This window comes from Stegostoma tigrinum, chromosome 29 (genome assembly GCF_030684315.1).
Source record: "Stegostoma tigrinum isolate sSteTig4 chromosome 29, sSteTig4.hap1, whole genome shotgun sequence".
Lineage (NCBI taxonomy): Eukaryota > Metazoa > Chordata > Chondrichthyes > Orectolobiformes > Stegostomatidae > Stegostoma > Stegostoma tigrinum.
In genome coordinates this window covers 26,588,011-26,610,719 of record NC_081382.1, presented here as the reverse complement: position 1 = coordinate 26,610,719, position 22,709 = coordinate 26,588,011, and the positions used below count along the sequence as shown (strand labels likewise).

The 22,709-nt window shown below is 38.3% G+C and overlaps 2 protein-coding genes across 4 annotated transcripts in view; one reads left to right on the top strand and one right to left on the bottom strand.

The window, feature by feature from the left end:
- Positions 1-3,445, bottom strand: part of rabepk (Rab9 effector protein with kelch motifs) — a 26,276-nt gene extending 22,831 nt beyond the window's left edge. Inside the window, exons 1-2 of one of the 2 annotated variants that reach the window (XM_048558822.2) lie at positions 3,196-3,445; positions 1,322-1,400 (exon numbers count right to left, since the gene is read on the bottom strand). In XM_048558822.2, the coding sequence (XP_048414779.2) occupies positions 1,322-1,374 (53 nt within the window). In that variant the 5' untranslated portion in view covers positions 1,375-1,400; positions 3,196-3,445. The remainder of the gene's footprint in view (positions 1-1,321; positions 1,401-3,195) is intronic. The other variant, XM_048558823.2, reaches the window with a different exon arrangement.
- ppp6c (protein phosphatase 6, catalytic subunit) lies at positions 3,441-22,709 on the top strand. 2 transcript variants are annotated; one of them, XM_048558825.2, is made up of 7 exons: positions 3,441-3,576; positions 11,953-12,048; positions 13,145-13,210; positions 13,682-13,760; positions 13,886-13,965; positions 19,063-19,272; positions 20,814-22,709. In XM_048558825.2, the coding sequence occupies exons 1-7, from the start codon at positions 3,502-3,504 to the stop codon at positions 21,060-21,062; spliced, it is 855 nt and encodes a 284-aa protein (XP_048414782.1). In that variant the 5' UTR covers positions 3,441-3,501; the 3' UTR covers positions 21,063-22,709. The 2 variants fall into 2 exon arrangements, with proteins under 2 accessions (XP_048414782.1, XP_048414781.1); XM_048558824.2 differs by having other exon boundaries at positions 13,619-13,760; positions 20,814-22,705.

Sequence of the window (22,709 nt, the reverse complement as noted above, 5' to 3'; positions counted from 1 at the left end):
TCCATCAGGTCGTCCCCTTCTCACCTTTTGCTGCCTCGAGGAAAACAATCCCAGCCTATGCAGTCTTTCTGTACAGCTCAGACCTCCAGCCCAAAAAGCATCCAGGTAAATTTCCACGCACCCTCTTCATACAGTTATATTCTTCCAATACTTTGGCAACTAGACCTGCCCTCAGTATTCTAATTGTGGCTTCAAAAGCATTTATCTAGTTCTAGCATAACTTCCTCGGTCTTTGAATAAAATCCTTGGCCTCTAATAAAAGCAAGTTATTTGATATGCCTTCTTAACTACCTTATTTACCCTACCTTGCCCTACAATGTTAAGGGATCTGAAGATATGCACCAAGGTTCCTCTGATCTTCACTACTTTTCGGAGTCCAACTATTTATAAAATCCCTTGCCTTGAAATCCCTCTCCAAGTGCATTAGCTTTACAAGGTTAAAATCCAACCTATATTGCCCCGCCAACTGATTGGTCCTTTGAAAACTCCATGCAGTTATGCCACTCTTTCCCACCATACCAACTTCGGCACTATGTATGAAATTCTTGATCATACCCCTACATTTAAGTCCAAATTATAACTTACATCACAAACAGCAACAGTTCCAACAATAAGCCATGCAGAACTCCTGTGTAAACAGGTTTTCTGCTATAATTTCCGTAAATATTTCTGCACATTCCCTAGTGTCTTTTTTAAGTGACATGGCAAGCAGTCCTGTACAGATTTACACATCGTCTTTCCACAACTTGTTATTCATGTATAGTTGTAACATCAAAAGAAAGGAACACAATCGCCTAGTGGTGCTATCACTCAACTGTTAATCCAGAGAGCCAGGTAATTTTCTAGGTATACCGGTTTGACTGCCACCATGGCAGTTATGGAGTAGAGCTGGATGAACACTGCAGGCCAACCAGCATCATAGGAACTTTCCTGCTCCTATGAGGCTGCTTGGCCTGCTGTGTTCATCCAGCTCTACATCTTGTTATTACAGATTCTCCAGCATCTGCAATTCCTACTACCTCATGGCAGTCATGGAATTTGAATCCAATAGAAGTCTGGAAATAGGAGTCTAATGATGATCATGAAGTGGCTCAATTGTTGAAAAAAAAATCTCATCTGGTTCACTGCCATCCTTAGCTGGTCTGGCCTACATGTGGTACAGACCTACTACAACAGGAATGGGAAATAAATGATGACCATGTGAATAAATAAAACAAAAGAAAAAATAGGGACATTATCTCTGTGTTAAGGTATCACTTTACAGTTACAATTCCTGTCAATATAGTGTCGGGTTAAATATACACATGCTTTGACAGCCTACCATGTTGCTATTTGGGGTGTTTCCCCTGGCTCCAAGACAGTCAGCAATTCCATAGCCTTTCGAAAAATCTGGAATAAAACTGTCAGACATTGAAGATTTAAACTTTTATGTTATGTTAATGTATAAAAATTACTTGCATTTATTTAATTATAGTAAATGAAATCAACCCATAGCACAGCATATTATAGTCTCAATGCGACCATAAGGTAATTTACAACTTTTACAACATCTGAAGTCATATGGCAGCAGGTTATAGTCCAACAAGTTCATTGAAAATCATAAACTTTTGGAGCATTGCTCCTTCGCCAGATGAAGATTTCATCAGCCTTCACCTGATGAAGGAGCAGCACTCTGAAGGCTTGTGATTTTAAACAAACCTGTTGGCCTATACCTGGTATCATGTGACTTCAGGTTTTGTCCACCTCCACATCTTTATAAAATCTGACATTGGCATTACGACTTAGATTGGTGCATGTAAATATCGTAAACTACCTGTCAATGGCTGTCTGCAATTCTGAATCTGTTTTCTCATTCAAGCTTTCCTACCAATTTTTGAGGTGGAGATGAAAAATCAAAAATGCTAAAAGTCTTAGTCTGATATCCCTAGACTATGCATATTAGCAGTTGAGTGATAACTACTGTATTCTTCACTTCAGTTCCACAAAACACCATTCAAACTGTTGTGTTGTAGTGGATCTCAAAATTAACAATTTATCTCATGACATTCTCTTGCATTCTCCCTGTAATCCTGCACATTCTTCCTTTAGACGCCTTTATTAAACCTGCCTTCAATGTACATTCCATATCCTGACCACTCAATGGGATCAAAAACATTTTCCCCCGCATATCACCATTGATTCTTTTGCCAATTTCTCAAAGGCTGTGTCCTTTTGTTCTTCAACCTTTCACATAAATGGCCACTGTTTTTCCCTTCTCCATTCTGACCTGATCCTTCATGACTTTTGAAAGCATCTAACAAAGCTCCTCTCTGCCTTCCAGAAAAAACATAATGACAGCACTAATCTTTCTAAGCAATTGAAGTTCCTCATCCTGGAGATTATTCTCGTGAATCTTTTCCAGATTCTGTACAGTGCAATGCATACAGCTGGATGAAATGTAATTGCCAGTGCATTTTTAAGCAAGTTTAACAAAATCTGCTTGGTTCTTCCTTCCTAACTATAAAGCCTAAGAAACTGTGCACTTTAACAGCCACTCTTTCAAACTGTCCTACCTTCACTGCTTTATGCACACTCACATCTCTCTGCGCTGTGCATCCTTTAGAACTGTAATTTTTATTTCGTATTGTCTGGTTTTCTGCCCTTTATCTACCAATTCTATCATCATGTCCATGTTCTCTTGAAGGTCGACACTGTCTTCCTCAGAGATCACAATCAATGCCTCCAGGTTCTTATCATGCGCACAGATTGTGATTATGCCCCGATTTGCTAAGTCAGTATCATAACTGAACAATCACTGCTACTTTTTTTTGTCTTTTCGTCATCAGTTTGCACGCAGTCACGATTGATTTAATCTCGTGGGCTTTTTAAAATAAAACAATGAGGAGCAAATTAAATATTGGACACGTGCCCCGTTTTACAATCTTTTACAGCAGCCTCTTCATGTTCTTCTGATTTAAATGGAACATTCTGAGAATATTTGAACAAACGCCGATCTTCTCCAAACAGGGAAGTTTGATGTGAAATTTAGTGTCACTCCAGCGATTTAAAGGCCAGCACTGAAAGATGCCACTTTCCAATTCCCCTTCCCTCCAAATTCCATTTACTGATTTTCAGCACTTCGATGACTAACCGTTAGAGCATCTGTTACTCGCTATAATTACAGCAATATAAGCCTATGCCTCAAATGCTTCATACCTGTCGTTCTTCCCAATTTTTTTCTCGGGTGTTGCTAAAGGGAATCTACAACCCTTGAACTTTCAACTTTACCACCGAGCCGGCCAATGGAGAGGGCGGTGCGTAAAAACTGTGGGATTAAACAAAGAGTTTCGGTGTGTCCTGGGGAATGGGGTCAATCTTCAAACAATACAAAGTGGTCATTAACGATCGAACGCGTTTCGGGGTAAGGTGAAGGTTTGAAGCCGGTTTCTTTAGCCAGCGGCCGGCGCTTTAGATACCGGAAGCGCGTCATTGGCCTGGGGCTTGCTCAGTCCGTGTCTCAAAATGGCGCCTCTGGACCTGGATAAGTATGTGGAGATAGCTCGGCAGTGCAAATATCTTCCAGAAAATGACCTAAAGGTAACGTGTTACAGTTTCCGCTCTCCCCCACCCCCGAACTTTATTTTGTATGTTTTTTTGTGTCTGTCTATTGCTAAATCTATTTGACGCCTCAGTGTCGATTATGTTTGTAGCGACGCAATGGGACCTGTCAAGACTACAGCTTTAGGCTGTACCCTTACGTTTTTGGGGCCTTACCTCTTGTGTCCTAAGTTCTGTGGCATTTGTTTATATTTGGGTTTTGACATAAATTTAATGTGTGGCAGGTAGACTTCCTTAGCGCTATTATCTGTGGATCTTTACATTGACAGCGTAATGTCGCCGCAATCAAAACATCACAAGTGTTAACCCCACCACTCCCGGAGAATGGACCTCTAATAGGTGAGAAGCCTCCCCTGAATGCTGAACTGGGACGCTTGAAGTGAAACGTAGTTTGCTTCAACGAAGGATTGGATCATTTCGTAAAACAATTCACAAATTTTGTTCATTTGAGGAACTTGACTTGTTGCTGACTAATCACGGTTAATTCTGATCCAAAAGTAAGTTTTTGTTTCAATTAGGTTGAGGTAGAAGATTTCACTCCAGATTAAAACTATAGCTTCTTTTTGGGTTCAATGTTGACTGTACCAGGAGTGGAAACTTTCGGAGTTGAGTTGTGGAGAGGTTTAGTTATTAATGCTAAACTGTTATGCAGATTGTTCAAATGCTAATGAGTATTGACTTAAATGGTTCAAGTGAGAGAGTAATTAGTTGTGATGCTAGAGAGGCTAAAGATTGATAAAGAAATGTTACTTTCAACGAGATGCATCTGAGAATACTGAGAGAAACAAGCATTCAAATTGTGAAGGTACTGGCTATAACCTTTTAATGTACAGAAATGCTACCGGAAGACTGGGTGATTGCAAATCACACATCTGCTTAAAACAGGATGGAGTTTTTGATGAGATAATAGAGGCATTTAGTAACAGTAATAGGCTCCTGTAGTGTATTTGGAGGTGTTGGGGGTGTTTAGATACTGTTGAATATGCCAGAGCAGGTTGCAGTAGTGATTAAGTCTTACAAGATCCTGCTCAGTATTAATATGTGGATGGAGAAGAAAAACAGAAGCTCTTTATTTAAGATAAAATATTGATTCAGCTTCTACTGCACACTTTTGTTCCCATTTGGTGTGGCACGGTGACCCGCTGCTGCCTCAGCGCCAGAGACCTAGTTAAGTTCCAGCCTTGGGCGACTGTCTAATGTGGAGTTTACACATGTCTGCTTGGGGTTTCCTCTGGATGCTCTGCTTTCCTTCTCAGTAGAAAAATGTGCAGTTTAGGTGGAATGGCTATGCTGGTTCATCTTCTTGTCTCAGTTTAGATAAATGCTGCCTGAACAGCCTGCATTAAGTCTATAACTCTAATAATCGCAAACTAGCATGTTGCCCTTTTTACCTGGACATCAGCTCAAGTAGGCCATTAAATATATTCCTCAGCCACAAATTGTAGATGATTAACATGCATGGACCGTTTTGGTGACATGTTTGAGAATGTGATTATAATGAATATTCCTTGATGTTAAATGTAGTATTGTTCAGTAGAAATTGCTGAATGAGCGGTAACGGCAATGTAATTTAATTGGGCCAATGATTTTTAGTCTGGTTAACATTCTTGTAATACAAATGCTGGATTCGGTGAGTGTCTTTACTCATCTTACTGAAGCGTAATTAGTTAAAATACTTAATGATCAAAGAAACACTCATACATTCAGTTTTTTTTTTAGTTTGCCATTTTCCCAGAAGATGCATCAAGTTTGAAATATATTATACTGTGCAAATACCATATGAAATTAAAGGCCAATTACACTTTGTTACTGTTCGTATTTATCATTCAGGAGTGATAAATTATTAGTTATGCCTTTAGTCAATTCTGGATTGCCACGTTCTTTTCCTCACTTTTTCTGCCTTCTATCTGTCACCTCTGATTATTCATGCTTCAGTCATTTATTCACTGTGTCCAAATATCTCATTCAAACCCCCAATTTCTCAAATCTATTTGCATAAATGTAATTCCTCATTTTAGAGCCGTTTAATACATTTTTCTTTCCCCAAAGTTTTCATGTTCTTTGTGAAATTAAACAGAGTACTCCCAGTCGAGATCAAGGTAGTGTTTTATGTAGGTTTAGCATAATTCCGTGAATTTTGTACTCTGTCTTTTACTTAAAGCCCAGGATTGCATCTCCTGCTTTGTTAACTTGCCCATTGGCCTCCAAATATCTATATACACATGTTCCTAGGTTTGTCTATTCTGGTAACACTTTATAAATTATACTATTAAGCTTTCGTTGTCTTTTGTTCGTTCTTCTAATACTGTTAGGTTCGTTTTTCGGAGACCCGCACAAACTTGATGCAATAGCAAGACACTGACCTGGCTACAAAAACACAATCCTTTATTATTAAACAAGAACAAGCTGTGGAGGATCGCTGTACTCAACCTGGCACAGAGTGCTGAGTTCCGTTAGCAATTCTCCCCGAACAGTGGACAGTCCCCGCTTTTTATACTCTATTTTGGCTGATACAAAAAACATTTACTACATTTGGAACATATAGCGAACAGAATACAGCATTGATTGTTCACGAAGTGACTGGTAACGATTTCAAGCCGCCAAAGTGTCTGGCTTGAACAGAGGTCACTGACCTGTCCACTTCAGTAGAAACAGAAGTTTCATACCTTTACAGAAGTTTCACCCTTTTACAGAATTACAAATCATACCTTTACAAACATTAGCCACCCAATCCTATTTTGGCTGGAAGTTTAGGACAGTTTCCACATACCCCTGTGTGAGAAGACAAGGAGCACAAAAATTAATGAGATGTTATCCCATTAACATCTCAATACTACCTCTCATTTCTCAGCATCTACTATGTCTTCTGTACCTATAGGTAGTGCCACAGGATCGACAGGGTATGGAAATGTATCATGTGCTCATATAGAAATTGATAAACATGAACATTTCTCTAAATAAGGCTTTGATCAGCTGCATTGAGGGTATTGTCCAGTTTTGGTCATATACAAGCATACTTCTGCATGTTTCACTGTGAACTGCTTTCCCGTTCATGCAGTGCAGAATCTACATCTTAATATTTGCTTCTCTTTTAACCCTTTATACCAGGCATTTATGTGGTGTATTAACTTATAAAATCACTACAATGTACAACAATCTGGTAAAGGATGCTTCATAATATTCACTTCAAGTGAAATAGTTAAAAATGAGCCTTGAATGTATTTAGATGTTTATGCTGGTGTCTTTAAGTTTCAGGTATGAACCACAGTTGTGTAATAGTACCTAAGCTTTGACTGAGGTTTTGTGAGCTATATTGTTGATTATTATCGCATATCACATCGCATATCACATCTGTTAAGATGCTACTGAGATTTGAATCAGGGTATTTACGATTATAGTATGTTATGTTCTGAAGAAGTCCCATTCTGTGGGGATGCTCTTTTCTTTGTATATAGCTAAGTATTTTCAGTGTTTTGATGTTAGATTTCCAGCATCTGCACTGTTCACTTTTTATCACACTGTGATTGTAATGTTTTTTAGCATGTGTATAAACGTTATGACACAAAAACAAACTTGAAACTGTGTGAAGGTATTGAAAATAGAAAAAGGATTTGGGTGGCATGGTGGTTCAGTGGCTAGCACTGCATCCTCTCAGCACCAGGGTCCCCGGTTTGATTCTGCCCTCGGGCAAATGTGGAGTTTTCATATTCACCCTTTTGTCAGTATGGGTTTACTCTGGTTTCCTCACACAGTTCCAACATGTGCAGGTTAGGTGGATTGGCTGTGGTAAATTTCCCAAAGTATCCAGAGATGTGCAGGCCAAGTGGGTTAGCCGTGGGGAATGCAGGGTTACAGGGAGAGGGTAGGATGGGATGGGTGGGATGCTCTTTCTTAAAAAAAAAAAGCAATCAACACAGTGGCTAAGTGGTTAGCACTGCTGCCTCGCAGCACCAGGGACATGGGTTCGATACCACCCTCGGGCGACTGTCTGTACAGAGGTTGCATGTTCTCCCCATGTCTGTGTGGGGTTCCGTTGGGTGCTCTGGTTTCCTACCGCAGTCCAAAGATGTGCAGGTTAGGTAGATTGGCCATGGTAAATTATCCGTAGTGTCCAGGGGTGTGTACGTTAGGTGGATTAGCCATAGGCAATGCAGGGTTACGGGGAAGGGTAGGGGGATGGGTCTGTGTGGGATGCTCTTTGCTGATCAAACGAAACCTTGTGAACAACGGATGCTGGATGCTCATGACAAGTTAATTATTTAATTTTCTTTTTTCTCTGTTCTTGTTTACTAATGTATCTAGACTGCTGGTATTTCCTTAGTTAAACACTACTTCTAATTATTTTTGCCATCTTCTCCCTACCATGTGCTCTTTTTGCTACCATTGAATGTTGCCTTTTGAGACAGGGAAACCTGCAAAATAGATTCAAAGATACAAATGACTTGTTGTATTGGATTCACTATTGTTCCAATTTACAAGTATTTTTGATTGGTTTCTTCTTTTTTCTTACCTTGCCCTGAATGTAGTAACTTAATCAGAGAGTGGATTCAGTGAGTGTTAGCAGCCTTGTAAATTATTTTGAATGGTGTCAGTGCAGCTGAACCAGATCCTCCCTCTCCAGGCATTGCAGTGAATGGTTTTCATCAAGAGTTACAGAATAATAATTAGGAACCTAAAGGTGCTTAACTTTACTCCCTGTGTAGATTGGCACTGAAAAATTGCAGTGATCCTTCCTGTTTTCCCAGCTGAGTTTAGCAACTTAATACAGATAAGTAGCAGAATCTGGGACCTTCCTATTTTTTGTAGATGAGTAAACATGCTGCATGATGTCTTTCCTTCATGATGTCTGGAACATTCATGCCAGATTGAACTCAAGAATGACAGATACGTGCTTGGATTTTTGTTTTTTTTTACCTTTTTTCTTTTTAAAAGGAAGAAATGATTAATGTCCAGACAGAGTGGGAGAAATGCTAATGTTATACAACTGAAGAATTCACTTTTATCGAGGAAGATTAAGTAAAATGCAATAATTGAGTAGTTTGGTATTTGAATATGTAATGGATCACAACTGGTAAAATCTTTTTGAACGCTTTCCTAACAGTGAACTTTCTATTAACACAGGAATTAAATTGAGATCTCCTTTATTTAATATAATAGATTAAAATGAGAAGTTTGTGTTTGTCATGCATTCTGTACTTTTGCGTACTGCAATGTGATAATTGTATGTGGGTGGATGTAGGTGTACATGTGGAGACCAGACAAGTCAAACTGCAAACTCTTAAAAGGAATAGATCTAAATGGACAACCTTGTATCAGGCTAGCTGCTGGAAATGAAATCTGGAAACCTAACACTGTGGATCCTACAAAGTCCTCCTTTATAAACATCTGAGGGCTTGTGCCAAAACTGGGAGAGCTGCCCCATAGACCACATGAACATCATTCTGATGTCACCATAATCTGAGACTAATTTCTTACAGATTATGTTTTATATGCCACCAATACCATAAATTAATACTTGTACCGCTGGTAGAACAGATCCACCAAAGGTGACAGTGTAGATTCTTAGAGTTGGAAGTGAGCCTCCGAGTTATCAATGTTGACTCCAGATCACTTGCTGCTTCAACATCTCATGACTTCTCTAGTACCTTCCATTTTGAACACCACTTAGAAGAGTGAGTGAGTGCGAGGGCGCAGGGTATATTCTGGGTGGCAGCCTTCAATAAATATGACCAAAAGCTGGTCAAGTCTTAAGATCATTGCAGGAAATCAACGATAAGAAAAAAATTATTTAACTTACTTGAATTTACCTGTTGCAGATGCATCTGTCCATGACAATATTGATAGGAGTGTAAGATTCTGGGATTCACTTTATCTTGTAATTAACTTGGCTCTTAGGAATTTAGTAATAAATATTTTTAATCAACTTGTTTACACATGTTATGGTACACCTCTGGAGCAGGTGGAACTTTATCCCAGGCCTTCTGACTCAGAGGATGCTATCGCTGCACCACGAGAGCCCCATAGAATTAAATTATAGGTAAGGTGTTCTCAAACTCAATCTAAAAGTTTACCAGGCCTGATTAGACCATTCCATCCACAAGTATTTTTTCACAAGTTTCTTAAAAGCTTAAGTTCACATTTTATTAAAACAAGTACAGAAAAAAGCATGTTTAATAAAAACAGGAATTTTTCCGTTGATCTACTTTGGGATACCAGTTCATGACCAATCGACTGGGTAAACTTCTCTCCTGTTGACTTAAGTTATTGTCTTTGGTCTTCCTTTCTTGTGCGTCTAATGACTAAGAATTGCCACTTATTTAACCTTTTGCTGGTCACTGGACCCAATGCATCATCAGAGACCCATCCTAATGTATGAATATCACATGATCAATCTCTAATTGACTAAACCGTCTATGCCCAATTCTTAATTGGATTTTTAAAATGTCAAGGTCATTTTAGTGACATCACTTTCTACTGATTCATTCCTTGACATGACAATCAGTACAATCACCCATTTTGTATCAACTTGCCAACATACTGATACATAACAAACAATTTCTCTATTTGAGGAAGTGTAATATCAACTCCCAGTGATTTAATATAGTCCCAATGTCCCAGCTGAAATGTTCTGAAAGACTGCAAAGCTTATCAGTATGTTTGACTGGTGCATAAGAGCAGTTAACTAAAAGTAATGAGTATAAACAGCTGCAGCATAAAAATCTGTGTGCCAAGCCTATATAAAAATCAGGACATAGAAATAATGATTATAAGACAACTGAGATAATAAATTGCACGTGGAAGATGCATCTTAAGATTCAATTAATATATCGAAAGTCAAAACAATTAGAGTACCAAAGTCACTCCGTCTTGTCGTCCTCCTGACATAAGTAACAACATGGGTGCCAGTCTTCAGGCAATTTGATTTGCTGCTATGAAATCAAGAAATGCCTGAAAGCAATGATACTTTGAAGGCGGTAAGCCCTGACAACATTGCTGATTCTGTGTTCCAGAACTAGCTGCACTCCTTAAGATTTTCAAGTTAGCCACAACATCCAATAATGTGGAAAACTGTCCTCTGAAGCGAAGCAGGGATTGTTGACAGTGTTAGAAAACATTACTTGCTCATTTTGCACTTTCTTAGGACCATTTACTCCTGATCTCCTTACAGCCTTCCTCAAAATGTACAGAAGAGCTGAATTCCAGAGCTGACAGTTGCAATCTTTGATAGTGTGGTAGCATTTGAATAAATATAGTATCAATGGGCCTTAGCAAAACAAGAGTCAGTGAGAATTTGAGGGAAGGAGGGAGGGAGGGCAGGAGGAAGGAAGGGAGAGAGAGTGAGAGAGAAAAATTTTCCTTGGTTGAGTGACAGCCAGCACAAAGCAAGGCTGCAGGAGTTGAAGATCACAACTCTATTGCAGGGCAAATGTTTTCTAATCGGTTGGAAGCAGAAGTTTGTAGCTGATCGCACACTGTTCAGCACCATTTGCAACAGCTCCGGTTCATGAGGTCATGTCCATATTCTGCATTCGTAGACAACGTCCTGCCTTGGACTGTTAATTGGCATCTTTATCACTGTCCACCTGCACTCCCTCATATTGAACGTAGTGGCAGCAGTGTGTACTATCCTCCAAAACTCGCTGCGGTGAGGCTTCCTCAATATCACCTTCTAAACTATGGCTTCTACCCATTTGAGAAGGGCATCAAGTGGAGATGGTGTTCCCATGGAGCAACCCTCCAGGCCACACATCATTCTGATATAGAAACACGTTGTTGTTTTTCAGTTCTGCTCGATCAATCTCGTTGAACTCCGTTCCTGTTCCTTGGAGCAACACCCAAGGACTTCAGTTCAAGAAGGCAACTCACCTTCACCTTTTCAACGTCACTTAGGAGCAGACCCTAAATGCTGGTCCAACTTGCCCACATTCGTGAATCAATTTTTTTTTAAAGTAGCTTAATGTTTTCTAAGTGGATGTTGGTAATTACTTGTCAGGGTAGTTGGAACACAAGTGACACCACAGTTTGCTCATTCATTTGCAGATATTTCAGTAAATCAAAGAATGGTTTTGATATTTACTTTCGTTAAATAGTTAGTAACACATGCGTTGTGAAGAGTGTAGTGTTCTGAGGCTAATGTATTCTGGCTTTGTAACTTTTACCTACAATAGAAACCTTGATGTGAATGGGCAGACTTTTGGATTTAACTTCAGAAGTGACTCCAGCACATTGGTGTTATCCATTAAATTATAATGAAGATTATAAGGAGATGACTGACCTGTTTTCAAAACTCTGTATTACTGAACTTCTGTTAGAAATTTGGTTTTAATTTTGGTCAAAATATCTTTTATATTTTAGCGACTCTGTGACTATGTTTGTGACTTACTTTTGGAAGAGTCTAATGTTCAGCCAGTGTCCACACCAGTTACTGTTTGTGGGGACATACATGGACAGGTGAGTTCAATTTCCATTGATTTGAGATTTATTCTTTTGTATCTTTTGAAGGGCAGCTCCTCCAGGGTGATGACAAATGATTTCAAAAATGTAAAGCTGTTTAACCATGATTCTGCTTTTTGGACGTGAGTTTAGAATTCTAATCTGTAGGCTAATTTAGAAAGAATCTCTTTGCAGTTCTGTTATATAAATGGCAAATAGGTGAAAATTAGTATGAATTTCTTTACGTTGGTTTTTTTTGTTGTTTTGTATAAATTAGACATGCTTATAAATCTGTGATATTTTGTGTTCATCAAGGTGGATATATTAGTGCTTGAGAATGAAACCTTATCTATTCTTAGGTAATGCGTATTCCAGAAGACATCAACAATAACATCAGCTTGACATTCATCCTCAGTGTCCATTCATTAGATAGGTTTGGACAAAACCCCACTCATTTCACCCTTTTTAAAATTTAATCAGTCTCAGCTAGTTTGAATATGCATACTGGATGTTGTCGTTGTTTGGCTTGCCAAGTTCGTTCATTGTTCCGCAGGTGTTTCGTTACCCTGCTGGGTAACATCATCAGTCCAGCCTCCAATGAGGCGCCGTTGATAAAAACCAGGTGGAAAATACCAAGGTGCTTTGTTGGAGGCTGCACTGATGATGTTGCCCAGCAGGGTGTTAAACATCTGCGGAACAACGAACCAGCTCAGCAAGCCAACCAACCACAACATCCACGACCCAAGCTACAAATCTACTCTAAAACCTTATGGATACTAGAGTTTAGTACATAACACACAATTAAAGCAATTATCCCAATAAAAATGATATTCTTATTACAGTACACAACAAAAAATTGCTTGATTTATTTGCTCTAATATTTTGATAGAAATGCATCTTATTTTCAGCTATTGAGATTACTGCTGAAAGACTAACATCTTTGCTAATAGTTAAATTTGGGTTTGGGACAGGCAGGCTGTGTATGTTTAAGCAACAGGAATATTCAAATCAAATGTTTACTATACAATTAATGGTTTCTTCCATCTTTGCAATAGATTTCATGGTTGCACTGCACAAGTTCATATTAACAGACAGGTTTTAAATGCCTTTACAGTTTTATGACTTGGGTGAGCTGTTTAGAACCGGAGGTCCAGTTCCCGATACAAATTATATTTTTATGGTAAGTAGTTATTTGAAATTTTTTTTTGAAACTTTTAAAACCAATTTTGAATTGAGTTGTGGAATTTTAAAAAAATGATTATTTGATTTTGGTGTAGTAGCTGGTGTTTCCTTTATGTCTCGCATTGAATAAAACTGAAAACTTCATCTTACAAAAATAAGAGAACTAGTTGTGCTATATTTTAAACAAGGGTCTGTTAAGCATGCATCTGAAGAATCAAAATGTTAGAACTACATATTATTTAAAGTTTTTAGATTGTGTTTTATTGTATAAAGATTGCGTAGAATCAAAAAAGCTGTTTCCCACAATCATGCATATCATATTTTTAAAAACTTTTTTTTTCCTCTCATTCACTTGCATATTCTTTTAAATTGCTTGTAATACTAATGTAATTTGCTACTTTAACAGGGTGACTTTGTGGATAGAGGGTATTATAGTCTTGAAACTTTCACCTACCTCCTTGCTTTGAAGGCAAAATGGCCTGATCGCATTACACTCCTCAGAGGAAATCATGAAAGCAGACAAATCACCCAAGTCTATGGGTTCTATGGTAATCCACAAATTTTATGAAACTAGATTGTCTCCTGGGAAATGGAACACTATTTCTAAAATCACATTTGTCAAATTCGAGTACTTTGAATGTTCAGAAAAACTAAATACATTCTTCTTTAACAGATGAATGCCAAACAAAGTATGGAAATGCCAATGCTTGGCGGTATTGTACCAAAGTCTTCGACATGCTCACGGTAGCAGCTGTAAGTGACAATGTTTATTTTGAAAAACTTCTGTGGTGTACCAGGGTTACGTTCTATTCAAATTGGATGTTAGGTGATCAATAAGCATTTTATAGAAAAGAATTGTTCATGTAAGGAGGCATCCTGCACAGTATTGAAACTTAACTGAGCTTTTGAGCTGGTCATGAAATTTTGTTTCTGTTGATGGGATTAACTTGTCTATCAATTGCCTGTGGTCAGAAGAAAGTATCTCGGGTAAAGCTCAGAGTTCCCTTTTAACAAATGGAGAGTACCTGCTAGCTGCTACAGAGGCAACAAATGCAATTTTCACTTGCCACTGATGATGCATTTTCAAGGGTCAGTGATCAGAGCAAATGTTGAATACAGAACTACAACATTCCACAATATCACCTAATAACTGCAACATCTATTGAGGTATTTTTCAGGTCAAAGGACATTTTAAGTGGGGCAGTATACTTTGATCACTGTGTCTCTGTCTCTGTTCACCAATTTTTCAGATAAAATGTAGACTTGCTAAAATTAATGATCACCATCTCATATTGTCATTTTTGAGTATTCAGTCATAAAAGATACATTTTTGACTTTTAAAGTGAAGTTGATGTGCTGATATTAAAGGGTTGTTATAGGAAGACCCATTGCTAAGTCAGTCACTTTTCAAGCCGTTTGGACTTGAATAATGTGAAAAACCTCATTACAGAATAAGCATTCAGATGCCAACTGCAAGAAATAACGTAAGGAATTGCTCCATGCTTTGTTCCAGTGTGTCACAAGTAACGTGTTTGAGAAAAGATCCTGAGAATTAGGATAGGATAGTTTATGTTGCATGAAGAAATATTTTGTGGAATGGGAGAATAGACAAATTTAGATTTTCAGTCTAAAACTATAATGTAATAAAATGATGTTTTGTTTCAGTGTATTATATTTTTGTCATTGCTTCTATTTTGATATAGGGCCCAGATGGATAAAATGGGCCACGATTAGTCAGTTTCAGCTTGTCGTAGATTGGAATGCTACTGGTTCCATTCTAATTTACCTAGCCTAGACATGGAAATAGTAACATTTGAAACTTAGCGTACAGCATGTGATTCTGATCTGTGTTTTGTTACTGTATTTAATGTAGCACAACATGCTGAGGCACCTAACAAAAGGGGCCAGGGGAGAAGGAGAGGAACAGGCAGGAGTTCGCAATAGTTAGTGGCTGAAACAATGTTATGAGTTCTTTTGGCTTCTTGGGGTGAAAGGAGGAATAGCAAAGTGAAGGCATTTTTGGTAAGAATTCTGGAGTACATATTAAAATATTTGGATGTTCTGACACCCACTGTGGAACGGGGAATGGGATGAATGCATATCAAAATTGCAGAAGTGCAAGATAGAAAATTATAGCTTAAATAGCAAAATTTACCATGTGCAAACTGGAACACTTACTGACCTAGGTCAATGTGGCCCTCGAGAGGTCAAAATTGTTGATCAGCTAAAAGTGTGGTAATGTGACATCTTTATTCAAATACGTTAAAGTAGATATCTTCCAATGCTTGTGTAATTTACGTAAATGTACTTAAAAGATGTATACTTAATTAACTCACATGCCATCATTCTATAATTGAAGAAGTGAAGCATTTCTAAAAATTATACTTGCATACTGGGCTTTAAACTTACCATTTTACCAGAAAACACATGAAAAGATTGGCATTCTCATTTATGTGTGATAGAAATGTGTATACCTATAATGGTATCTATTACCCTCTTCCAATTGTGTTTATTCATGGCTGTCTTTCCTGAGGCAGTTCCTTGTTTCATTGTCAGACAGTGCTTCATGCTGAGGCCTTTTTTTCCTGGCAATGGTGATTTGTCATTACTTTCCAATCACAAGATTGGGACAAAGAGGCAGTTCATGAACCTTGCCTCATCTTTATTCTATACCATACTTCAGCCATTTAACCAACTGAAATAATTTATATGTAGTGAGAAATGCTCCTAGATTTTCAATTACCTACATTTGGCTAGTGGCAAAGGGACTGGATAATACTTAGTCAGAATAAGGATTGAGTTTACTGTACTGTGAAGTCTGCGTGGCTGTTTTAATACAATGATAATGTCACCACTGAAGTGGAGAAAATGCCTTCACAAAAAAGTGGTTCAATTTACCAGTTTGTTTTTAAAAGATTTATCTTGCCAATGAATTGTCTGTTTTGTATTGAACTTCTTCCAAGACATGGTGCTAATAAATCTGAATAAAACTTGTGTGCACTCATATACAGTTACTACTATTGATCTTCATGCATTTCTTTTAACAGGAAAAAACAGCTGAAACATAGTTTGAGACTGTGGACTCTGGGAAGTAGAAAATGCTCTTGTCCATACTGATTTGGCTCTTGATCCCCAGAACCTCCAAATTTTAGTATTATATTTGCCTTGGCTTACTGGAGAATCTATCTTTTGCTCTGCCTTCTCTAAACCACAGCCACCACCCCCCCCCCCCCCCCAACACACTAAAATAAAATAGTCTGCTTGTTGAGTCTACTCGTACGTTATCTATCCCTCATGCCTTTGTCACACAATTCGTCATTGTGGCCCATGCTCTGGATTTCCTGATGTACGCCTTCATGTCCCTCCCTCCTTTTAAGTATCCTCCTCTGTAACAAAATATAGCTCCAAATTAGGCACAATGTCACTTTCTCTCCTTGGTCTTTTAAATGTCTTTGAACACTTTTGTGCATCGATTTTGTGAAAATGCATTTTCCTTTTGACGATACTTGAGGCTACCATGAATAAACACAAGTAGTAGGAGCAGGATTAGGTCATTTAATCTCTTGAACCTGTCCCACCATTCAACAAGGCCATGGCTGATCATCACCTGTCATCATGGTAGGCTGTTGCCGAAAATACGGAGGCATGGGATTGAGGGTGATTTAGCGGTTCACATCAGAAATTGGCTAGCTGTAAGAAGACGGAGGGTGGTGGTTGATGGGAAATGTTCATCCTGGAGTTCAGTCACTAATGGTGTGCTGCAGGGATCTGTTTTGGGGCCTCTGCTGTTTGTCATTTATAAAAATGACCTGGATGAAGGCATAGAAGGATGGGTTAGTAAATTTTGTGGATGACGCTAAAGTCAGTGGAGTTGTGGATGGTGCGGAAGGATGTTGCAGGTTACAGAAGGACATAGGTAAGCTGCAGAGGTGGCAAAATGTGAGGTAATTCACTTTGGAAGGAATAGCAGGAATACACAGCACTGGGCTAATGGTAAGATTCTTTGGTAGCATGGATGAGCAGAGAGATCTCGGTGTCCGTGTGCATAGATCCCTGAAAGTTGCTACCCAGGTTGATAGGGTTGTTAAGAACGCGTACAGTCTGTTAGGTTTTATTGTTTGAGGGATTGAATTTCGGAGCCATGAGGTGATGTTGCAGCTGTACAAAACTCTGGTGCTGCCGCACTTGGGAGTTTTGCGTATAGTTCTGGTTGCTGCATTATAGGAAGGATGTGGAAGCAGTGGGAGGGGTGCAGAGGATATTTACTAGGATGTTGCCTGGTATGGAGGGAAGGTCTTATGGGGAAAGGCTGAGGGACTTGAGGCTGTTTTCATGAGAGAACGTTAAGATGTGACTTAATAGAGACATACAAGATGATCAGAGGATTAGATAGGGTGGACAGTGAGAGCCTTTTTCCTCGAATGGCTGGTGATGGCTAGTATGAGGGGACATAGCTTTAAATTGAGGGGTGATAGATATAGGACAGATGTCAGATGTAGGTTCTTTACTCCGAGTAGTAAGGGTGTGGAATGTAGTAGACTCGCCAACTTTAAGGGCATTTAAATGGTCATTCCATAAACATGGATGATAGTGGAGTAGTGTAGGTTAGATGGGCTTCAGATTGATTTCACAGGTTGGCAGACTTTTCTAGAGCAGCATGTTGAAGAACCATTTGGGGACAGGTTATTTTGGATCTAGTATTATGTAATAAAAAAGATAATTAATAATCTTATTGTCAGAGCCTTTAAGGATGTGTGACCACAATACAGAGTAGTTTTACATTTCTGTATGGAAGTGCTGTGGTTCAATCTAAATCAGTGCTGTTATGGAAGTATGAGGCACAGTTTGGCTGAGCTGGAATGGGAAAATACATTAAAAGGCATGACCAGGAGCTCTTGTGGCTCAGTGGTTCTGTCCCTGCTCCTGGACTAAGAGACCCAGGTTCAAATCCCACCTGCTTCAGATGTGACTGAATATCATAATGCAAAAGTTGGGAATTTTGCAGCTACAAAGAATTTTATTTTATTAAGTTTTGGGGAATAGAAACCATCTAGTGAGATGGGCTGACAAGGTGACTAAAAACATTAATGTATTTTGGGAGGGAAGCTGGGAGTGGGATGATACACTTATTGGAAAAGAAACTAAAGGATGAAGATGAATTTGAGGGGGAATTATTTTTCCAAATTTTGAAAATGCAGGTAGCTAAAAGCTACTCTAGGAAAAAAATACATTACATTGGATCGAATTTTGCGTCAGCAGCAAATTGCTGGTGCTCACTGCTTTCCTTTTGGGAGGAGAAAGAGCTGCTATCCAAGATCTAGCAATCTCATTTGCTATCATCTAGGTCTTGCTGCATTTGGACATGGACTACACAGTATCCAAGGAGTCATGAATGGTGTGAACATTGTGCAATCATCAGCGAACTTCCCACTTTTGACCTGATGGAAGGAAGATCATTGATGAAGCAACTGAGAATAGTTGGGTCTAGGACACCACCCTGACAAATTCCAGCAGAGAGCTCCTGGGGCTGAGATGACTTGTCTCCAGCAACCACAATCATTTTCCTTTGTGCCCAGTATGACTTTAACCAGTGGCGCGATTTCCATTGACTCCAATTTTTCTAAGGCTCCTATTGCACACTTGGTTAAATGTAAGCTTGAAGTCAAGAGCAGCCACTATCACCTCTCAGTGCGTAGTGTGGATTAGCAAGTAGTGGCAGACACAATAGGTTGAATAGCTTTTTTCGTCTTGTCAATTTATGTTCAAATGCATGAACATTAATTTTAGCCCATAATATTTTTATAGGGCATTTAATTACAAACATAATTAATTAGCATTTTTCTACATCAGTTGATAGATGAACAGATCTTGTGTGTGCATGGCGGACTTTCTCCTGATATCAAAACTCTAGATCAAATCCGAACCATTGAGCGTAACCAGGAGATCCCACACAAAGGAGCGTTCTGTGATCTAGTATGGTCAGATCCGGAGGATGTAGACACGTGGGCTATCAGTCCTCGCGGAGCAGGCTGGCTCTTTGGAGCAAAGGTTACAAATGAGGTGAGCTCACAATTATAGCCTCTCTGTCGAGCACATCTGTGTATTTGAAGGTATTTTAATGTTGGGAAGGATAGGTGTATTTTAAAAACAAAAAGTCATCAGTGTTAAGTACTTGTGCTTTACCTCTGAAAATTAGAATATCTTGTTCAATCATAGTTCCTTTCTTACCGTTCCATTTACCGTTTACTTTCTATTTCTACCCTTGCAAATTGTAACGGACTTTGAAACCGACCAAACCCAACCAGTTCATATTCATATTTTTTTTATGCTCTACCTGATCCTCCTCAATCTGAATTTGCTATCGAAACCCTTTTGTCCCACCTCTATCGTTCTTGTCGAGCTTTCTCAAGTACAGTTGTACTATTCTCTATTCTACTCCCTGTGGTAGCATGTTTCATCTCACCACTCTTGGGAACTTCAGAAGAAGCCTGCTTATCCAAGTGGATATCTTGGTAATTATGTTTCTTATATTGATAGCCTCTAGTTTATGCGCTTCCACAATTGTGGAACTGTTATTTCTGCATCTGTTCTGTCAAAACTTTTCATAATTTAAAAGGCCTGTGTTAAATCACTCCTCAGCCATTGTTTTAGACCATAGAAAAGTACAGCACAGTACAGGCCCTTCAGCCCACGATGTTGTGCCGTGGAATAATCCTAATCCAAAAACAAAATAACCTAACCTACATTCCCCTCAATTCACTGCTGTCCATGTGCATGTCCAGCAGTTGCTTAAATGTCACGAATGACTCCGCTTCCATGACTACCTCTGGAAAACTATTCCATGCGCTCACAACTCTGGTTTTCTAACAGAAAAGAGACTAAGCTTGTCAAAATTTTGCTGAATGAATGCATATGTGCGTGCATTTCTGTAATCCTTTTCATAAATCTTCCTTTTTGCAGATTTATTCAGGTCCTTCTGTAACTTGTTGCAGTCTTCTGTTGATTACACCTCCAATTCTCCCTTATCTGATATTGTCAGAAAATGTCTTTCTGAAATCTGAAGCGGTTTTGTGACTTGGGTTTGAATTAAATTGGGAGACATGATCAGTAAATGATCTTGCAAAAGCATTTTGAGTTGAATGACACAAGGATCAAGTATCCATAATCTCTTTCGATAAAAGGAGCCACTTGGAATGATCTTGGACGGTTTTTTCTCTTTTCTGTGCTTCTTTCCTTCCTTTCCTTGCAAAATTAGGAACCTAGAAATGAATTCTTTCATTACTGTCCCAGCTAAGGGAAGTTGACTCTGCACAAACAGGAGATTTGACTTTGATTTCTTTGTGTGTTCACTTTTTTTGTAAATTGACTATTTATTTATGTATTTATTGATTTCTATTCAAATTGAGTTAATACAATAGGCATCAAGAATCTGGTAACAAGACTGTACAGTCCTCATGGTTGACAATTTGTTAAACTTTCCTTAATTCTCTAAGTGGCTGTCTCCTCAGCTTTGGTATTTTAACTAAATATAATAAAGTTCAGCCACAGACCTATCCTTTTCTACACTAAAAATCATTTTAAAAAATGTTTTTCTTTTACAGTTTGTTCACATCAACAACTTGAAACTAATCTGCCGAGCGCATCAGTTAGTTCATGAAGGATATAAATTCATGTTTGATGAAAAGTTGGTGACTGTGTGGTCTGCTCCTAACTACTGTTACCGTTGCGGAAATATTGCATCAATCATGGTCTTCAACAATGTAAACTCAAGGGAACCAAAGCTATTTCGTGCAGTTCCAGATTCAGAGCGTGTAATTCCACCAAGAACAACAACGCCCTATTTTCTTTAAAATATATTTTGTTCTTGGTTAAAAACAATCTTAAAATATAGTCTGCACAATGGACTGTAAACATGCATTGTGTTGCGTAGTCAAGATTCAAGATGTAGAATTTCAGCCATTCTATCAAATATTTTAAATGCTAAATTGAATAAAGTGGTCTAAAGGGCTGCCTTTTTCTTTGTTTTTAATGCTAGCAGATATTGAGAAGCTGATTTATGTGCTCCAGTAATTAAAACTTTGTACATTAAAATAATTGTATTGATCAGTTTTCAAATTTCATTGTATTTTAATATCGTAATATGGTGACAACAATCCTCATAGGTTAAACTATTGAAAATAAACTGCTTTATTATTAAATCAAATGTTTATTGCCCTTTCTGATTTAAATCAGTGAATTTTAAATTGGGAATTATTTCATTCTTACAGTTCTGCATCAGTTATGTATATGTTGAAATGTGAAGTCTTGTACGTAGTTTGGCTACCAACGGTCTGAGCATTTGATGCTCAAGTTATTTACAACAATTCCCAATGAATGGGGCATTTTATATTTAGACTTTTTTTTTAATATAATATTTGCTTTTCGTATTTAAACATTTTTTGAAGTTTCAAAGCCAACTAACTTTTAAAGTTGTTGCGTAGTTGACTAACCTTGTTTGACTGGAGTTGGAAGCCATCCTGTTATTATTCGAGCCTGTTTTGTGGAAGTTCTTGCTTTTTTTTTCCCCGAATCATTTTGCTGTTGATTTTAGCCTGGATTATTGTTCTGTATTTGCTGAAAAGCAAAGTACTGGATGATAAAGTAGCCATTGCCCTGGATCTGGCTGTGGCAATAATGGCAAAACTCAGCATTCGATGTCATTACTCTTCTGAAATTGCCACAGCTTCTGGAGTCCACACATATGCAATTGAATGCAGATATCCAGATGGTGCTGTCAAGATTATATGCTTCCCATAGAATGCAATGTTGAAGTTCACATCTGTCACAAAATATTAGTATCCACTCAATTAATAAACAAATTCCACCTTTTGATGTTGTATGTTTCCGCATAAAAATCTTCGGAAAAGTTGTACATTGTCGAATGAGGTTTCTAGCTTATTTTATATGGGGCTACATTAACATCTTGCTGGCTCTGAAAGTAACTATTTACTAAGTTCTATATTTAAAGTTTTTTTTGTTTGGAAAATCTAAATATTTCAGCATTTATCTTAATCCCATGAGTTTGTCATAATCTTTATTCCTATGCTCCATGAAAAAAAATAATTTTAGTTCCTTGTTTGTCTGAAAACAGTTCAGTGTGGTTGGCTGCTTACCCTACTTGACAACCTCCATTTCAGGAAGGAATGGAGTTCTTTTTGACATGGCACCAGATTCAAATTAAGATTGGGCAAGATGAAACCTGCATGAGAGATTACTAGGTAGTTGTGGGCATCCTTTTTCAAGGTTAGCCATGGTCTTCAACATCTGGTTATTATTAAGTGTTGATTTTGAATGTACTGCCAAGTTATTCAACCTTGAGAATGTGCCATCCAATTCAATTGACACTTGATAAGCATAGCCAAACATTTGAAGTAGTATTGGGGAAAATAAGTTTGTTTTTTTTCTATTTTGAAGGAGTTAAGAATATTGTGTGTTTCAAAGGGCTGAATTGCTCTGAT

Excerpts from the sequence above, each read along its gene's own strand:
- ppp6c (XM_048558824.2), top strand. The coding sequence starts at position 3,502 with ATGGCGCCTCTGGACCTGGATAAGTATGTGGAGATAGCTCGGCAGTGC. Across the intron at positions 12,049-13,144 it reads GTGGGGACATACATGGACAG|TTTTATGACTTGGGTGAGCT; the intron begins GTGAGTTCAATT and ends ATGCCTTTACAG. Across the intron at positions 13,966-19,062 it reads ACATGCTCACGGTAGCAGCT|TTGATAGATGAACAGATCTT; the intron begins GTAAGTGACAAT and ends TTTCTACATCAG.